At 41.9% G+C, this 6281-nt stretch overlaps 1 protein-coding gene across 5 annotated transcripts in view; it reads right to left on the reverse strand.

The window, feature by feature from the left end:
- LOC142768646 (uncharacterized) overlaps window positions 1-2645 on the reverse strand; it is a 102870-nt gene extending 100225 nt beyond the window's left edge. For 2 of the 5 annotated variants that reach the window (XM_075870657.1, XM_075870658.1), the window contains exon 1: window positions 2341-2516. In XM_075870657.1, coding sequence (XP_075726772.1) covers window positions 2341-2466 — 126 coding nt within the window. In that variant the 5' untranslated portion in view covers window positions 2467-2516. Of the gene's footprint in view, window positions 1-2340; window positions 2517-2542 lie in introns of those variants that run through there. The other 3 variants (XM_075870655.1, XM_075870654.1, XM_075870656.1) reach the window with 2 other exon arrangements.
- Window positions 2646-6281: the final 3636 nt, after the last annotated feature.

Genomic DNA, 6281 nt, shown 5'->3' on the forward strand with positions numbered 1-6281 from the left:
GTAGTTGGCTATGGTGACAGAAGGGCGTGTCAAGTCGTTTTCTCATGTGGGCTCCACAAACTTCAATAAACTAATCCCTTCTGCATGATGAATTCACTTTCAAGTTTTAAAATAGTTGTTTGAGGGTGAACTGCACTTCCTCGAAGCAGTGACCCCAACTGGAGTCACAGGGACTGAAAGCTGTATAGTATCGTAAACGAAGTGGGTAAGAAACGGAAGTAGGGGTGACGGGAAAAGAGGAGCGGAATAAAAAAGCACGCCGTTTACACATTGAGAAAGAAAGAGACAGAGCCAAAAGTGCGAACAGAGAAATAGAGTACTTTTAAGAAAGACTTAAAAAAAAAAGAAAAGAGTTGAGAGACCAACACGGCAAGAGGAAGAGAGTGAGACATAGGAATAGTGAAAAATTGAAAGGAAACAAAGAGAAAGTGAGAAAGAAAAAGAAAACATAAGAACAGTAAGAACAATTCAGGGTCATTACACTATGTGTACCAAATCTTTCCACAGCGAAGAATAGCGGAAGGCCAGTTGTTACTTCGATGACAAGATGTTCTTTCAGAGCACTAGCTACTAACATGACAATAACGCCAAAGCTTTGGATGCAGCAAACATTTTTTGTCACCAGAAGCATCCGCAAATGACACTGTAAAATTCTTTGAAAAGCGTTTCAGCAAGTCTTGCTCAGTGTGTTCACTGCCTGGCAAGCATCACAAAACATTCCATTCTAAACTAGCTTCCTTCTGGACACAACAATAAATTACCAGTCACATGCCCGGTAAATTATTTTTATCTCCGCCACACGGATCTTCAGTTTTTCCTAACCCTCACCACTCGCTCCATAAGGTGGCTGCGCATAAGATAAACAAGCTGACTCGTTTGTAGAATACCAAACGGTGCCAGCAGTTCACCGGGTGACTTTAGCATCAAGGTTCAATTTTATTAGTTGCACAGTCTTGCCAATTCTATTCCTGGTCCACCACCTGATTTTCAGTCTCACGGTTCTTCAGTTTCTCCTGGCGCTCGTCACTTGCTTCATACGGTCGCTGCGCTTAAAATAACCGAGCTGAATCATTTGGAGAATACCCAACAGCGCCGTGTGTCTTTGTCTTTCGCCGCAAACTTCTATTTCGTTAGTTCCACAGTCTTGCTAATCCGATTCCCATCCACCATTTGACCCCAAAATTACGCTCGACTACATCTCTGGACCGTGCTAAAGACGAAGAAGCCCCCCGCCCCCCAAAACGCACACACAAAAAAAAACAAATTGGGACACCCTTGAGCTTCGCCTTTAAACGTTGAGCGTGATAGCGAACTCTGGCCACTAGTGCACCCTTCAACTTCTAAGTGAATACTCAGTCATATGTTTTGTGACATACACACGCACGCACACAAACACGCACACAGTAGATTGGACCAGCGCGTGCTATTATCGCCGAATGAGCTCGTTTTCGTCCTGACACCTGTCAAACAAAATGCGTTAAAGGAACCCTGAAACACTTTTTCAAGTAACCATGGAGGAAATTCACAAGAGGAGCTTATTGCCTCAGGAATTCAACGCCGCAAGAGTTTTAAGAATTCGTCCAGTGCGAGTGGAGTTACAAGGTTTGCTGCATGCTGCAATTGCATTATCTCTTCTCTCGTCCCGGCGAAAGCGCTGGAAGCAAAGCTGGGAGGGGTGGCAGGGGCAGAGAAAATACCGTGCCTTGTGACATTGAGCACTTTTTTTTTCTTCCAATGCACGTCTTTTTTAGTGTGATCACGCGCGCAAGCGTGGACAGGTAGCGGCTTTCCGCGGCTATCTCGGTAACTTGATTTTTTCGTCACAGACGCACAGACAATTTTTCACTCACAACAAACGGGACCGACGCTGGCGGCGGGTTTTTCTGCGACACGAGCTCTTTAACGCTATCGCGTTAAAAATTATCTTCCCCTTTACTTGTTTCGACCGTTCTCAACTCGTCGCCCGAGCTCAGCGGGTGGTCCAAACCAAAATAGCACGCGAAACAACAGGCCTACCTTCACTATTAAGTATTTCTTCAATAAGTTCTTTTCTCTCTGTCTCTCTCGATGCCACACTCAGCAATATAAAGGCGCTTTACTGCTGTTCATATTACCGCCACCCAGCGATTTTCATTGCTGTAGGTGTCAATGTACATCGTTTACATTGACTTCTCCGTTTCTCAGATACAAGTTCACCCGAAGACTGCTCTTTAATCATCTTACTGGCGTCATTTTTCCCGTCGAAGCCATACGAAAATATTGACAGCGGCCAAAAACGTCACGTGTGAGCTGACTGGCCAATGCTGAAACGCGTTTGTAGTGCTAATATAATATATTCACCTTATAACCATCGATGTAGTTTTCGTCTCGCTCTGTTCCGTCGCAGGTAACACTTCTCCCGCTATCTTCAGCAACGACCACAATAAGAATACCAAAGAATAAAATAGCGGCAAAGGAATATTTCATTCTGGCTTATACGCGATGCACTATTCGACTGCTTCTGCTTTCATGACAACAGAGAGATAAATAGCTTACGACTCACTCAATAGCAAATACGTATGTCAACTCTCATTCATCTCTGCGAGGAGCGAATAATTCCCTTGGAGTCATTTCCAAACCACCGGTACAAAACACCGGTTATCTTACATAGACAATGGGAAATATATTATTTGTTATAGAACGTTTGATATGAACTGCTCCTCGATATTAATCACGTTCTAAGCGCTTGTTTTATTGTGTCGTAAATTCTTGAAAAGAATCACGTGGAGGTGTTCTACCTGTGAAAAAAGAATCGCAAATCTTTTATCAATGCCGTTTCCTCCTATTCCACGACAGCTATCACGGTATATAACGCGTACTTTTACTTCTTTATACAAGCTGGGTTTTCCTGTGTTGGCACCATGGTGTAATTTTTTTCTGTTCAGCGCACCTCTCCATGACCACGTTTCGTAGAACGCTAGCGCAAGCTTCACCTGCATGCTTCGCGGGGAAGTTTCGGGCAGCGCACACACACACACACACACACACACAGATATATATATATATATATATATATATATATATATATATATATATATATATATATATATATATATATATATATATATATATATATATATATATATATATATATATATATATAAGGCTTATATGCAGAAGAATAACTTCGGTTGCCGCAAGGTTATAAATATGAAAGTAGATGCGCTTTCACATAACAACTGTTTATTGTGCCGACGTTTCGACAGGAACCCTGTCTTTTTCAAGGCATGCCTTGAAAAAGACAGGGTTCCTGTCGAAACGTCGGCACAATAAACAGTTGTTATGTGAAAGCGCATCTACTTTCATATTTATATATATATATATATATATATATATATATTATAGAAAGTGTACCCGGTCAATTTTCAACCATCTTCGATCATGTTGAAAAAACCGCGGAGATATATGAGAATGTGAGAGGGTGGTAGTGAGCAAATATATTTCACAAAAAACTTTGGGGTTGGCTACAGAGCATTTCAAACTTTGGACATCTAAGTGAAAATGTGTTACGCTACATAATTTAAATATATTTACAGGTTCGAGTAATTATTAAAAAACAGTTTTGGCATTATTTTAAATCAAATACTGTTTCATGACTGTGATATTTTATTCAATTTTTATTTTCGTTATTTTTTTTTATCAAAAATTGAAATACGTTGCGTGTTTAATTTTTTTATAAAAAGCACGCTTTTTTTCGCCAGTTTTACATTTGCTAGTTCGGTTTTACATGTTGCTATAACAAATGATTAAAATGTTTTGAGAGCTAACGAAGTAAAAATACTGCCAAATGATGTAGTAAAGTTGAGAAAGAAAGCATTTTTACTCATATTGCGGCCTGCTTTTTGCTATGTAGCGGTCGAAGTAAAAATATGGCTATTGCTCAAGAGTTGGTACGTAGCTATTTACCAAACAGCCTTATTGAAAATCCTGGGTTGGTGGACGCTGGTATTGTTGGTGGATATGGTGGAACTAATACTGAAAATGGTGGAAGCTGTACAGGTCACAATGGCTGATGACGGCGAGAGTGGAAAAAATGGTGGGAGATGGGAGTGGTGGTAATGAGCCAATGGTGGCGACAGTGGAAAATACTAGCTTATGGTGGCGATTCAAAACGTGTTTGGTGGATAGCTTGGTTAACAAGCTCAATGACGGGGGCATAATGGAAGCTTGGTTGTTGAAGGTGGCATGATGAAAAATCAGATGGCAGTACGTGAAATCACCTATTTATTTGTAGTGTTTCACTCTGGAATGCGCTGATCAATATGTTTACAGTCTAAAGAAACCAACGTCGCTCATGACGCTTTCTGGCACGTTCTTTTTTTTTTTTTTTGTGGTGTCAACAGCGCCTCAACTTCTGGGGAGCGTAGAAAGCTGTGAATGTTTACATTTTGTGGACGTAGCCATCAGTTTGACATGCGCGATGTGGTGTTTTGTTGTGATGTTTAGAAGGCTAGAGGTGTCGTTGTGAACAGCGACAGTAATTGTGTTACATCGCAGTGCAGTTGATGAGAAATAAATGAGCTCCAGTTCGCAATTACCCCTTTCAGCGGTAAACTACAGCGGTCACTTGATGCCACTACGACAGAAACACAACTCTCGCAATTCTTGGAGACCCAATTTTTGAGCCGTACTGTCAAGTTCAAAAAATGCGTACGATGCTAAAATGCATAAACTTCTACCTTCAACATACGTCGAAACGAGTTCCAGCGAGTTTGACTTTCACCTTTCTGTTCTACCAACATGATTTCCACCAAACGTTAGGCCCACCCATAGAGCCCATACAAGTGTTATCAGCGCTTCTTGGTTTTCAGAATACCCAATTTCGACGAGTAGGAACCACAATACAGCACAGCTGTGGCATCCCTCAACCTAAATGAAGTCTTTTTATAGTGTACAGTGTCCGCGCAAGAAGCGACAAACATCAATGCGACGCGGTTCCAGCACTTCCTGCAATCGTACACCTCCCCTCACCGACAGCCGCCGGTCGCACTAGCCGGCCCTTCTCTGACTTTTATACGAGAACACAGACTTGTCCATTCGTATGCTTACTGAACCAATATGGTAGCACAATGCTTCCTGCGCACTGCAAGCGTTTTGGCCAAGCTGTTATATAGCTGTTGCTAACCATAGAGCTACAGCAGTGCGCTGGCATGACTGCGCTGTACGTTGCGCGAAAAACATCGCATTGCTCAATCACTTGTGTGGACGTATCTATCAAATGAGACTAGAGGCGTTATAAAGCCTTAGCATATATCGCCCTTGAGTACGGGCGAGAAACGGATAATAAACTTGATAGTAACCGCCGATAAACTGTAACTGCTCCTCAGTCCACTTGTTTTTTTTTTCTTGCGGTTGTGCATTCTAAGAAAACATAGGGCTGTTGTCATTATTGCAGTTTAAATCGTTCTAGGCAGCAGGCATTTCTGTTTAATAAACGTACCAGTTTTAGTAGCAGGTGCAAATCCCGTCTATCTAGACTAAGCAACAAACAAAACTGAGGTTGAACGGTCAATTCTAAAGTTCATCGGTGATTCAACAGCAAGTTCGCACAGTATCACATCATTTTATTGCATTACTTCCATGTATTAAAGAAAAAAAGTCGGTGTGGCGCAGTGGTTAGCGTGTTCAGTTAGAACTCCGAAGGTTGCACGTTCAATTCCTCGTGGTGACTTTTTTTTTGCGGGTGCTTTTGGCATTTTTTTCTGTACAATTGGTTTTTTATTTTTCCAGTAAACTCGTCATGGTTACTCTGACGCCGTTTCGTGCTCCAGCATTGCCGGCACTCCACTATCCACTATGTGCCACCATACACCAAGTGCCACTAATATTTCCAGCACCAAAACCACCAAAGTGGTGGATGGTGCAATCCATCATGCCTATGGTGGGCGTTTTCTTTTTCCAACATGGATGTGCCCACGAACAACCGTGAGGTCTTTGTACTGGCGCACGGCAGAAAAAATTCAAACATTCATAGTAAAACATCACGTATAAAAAACGTTATAATATTGCACGTAGCTATGCGCAGGCAGAAAGAAAAATGTCAACAGTGTACAAGGCTATGTAAGCACAGTGCGAAGCTCGGAGCAGAACAACGACTGGGAAGCGTCAAAAACATCGAGCTCCAAAAAGTAAGCACTCTAAAGACGTTGTATCCTGTCAATGGTCGAATGTTCACAGAGCCGAGCGGTTACATGAAAAGGTCTATTCTCTCTGGTGAGCTTACGTGGAATTCGGAAATTAAG

Source organism: Rhipicephalus microplus, chromosome 8 (genome assembly GCF_043290135.1).
Source record: "Rhipicephalus microplus isolate Deutch F79 chromosome 8, USDA_Rmic, whole genome shotgun sequence".
NCBI lineage: Eukaryota > Metazoa > Arthropoda > Arachnida > Ixodida > Ixodidae > Rhipicephalus > Rhipicephalus microplus.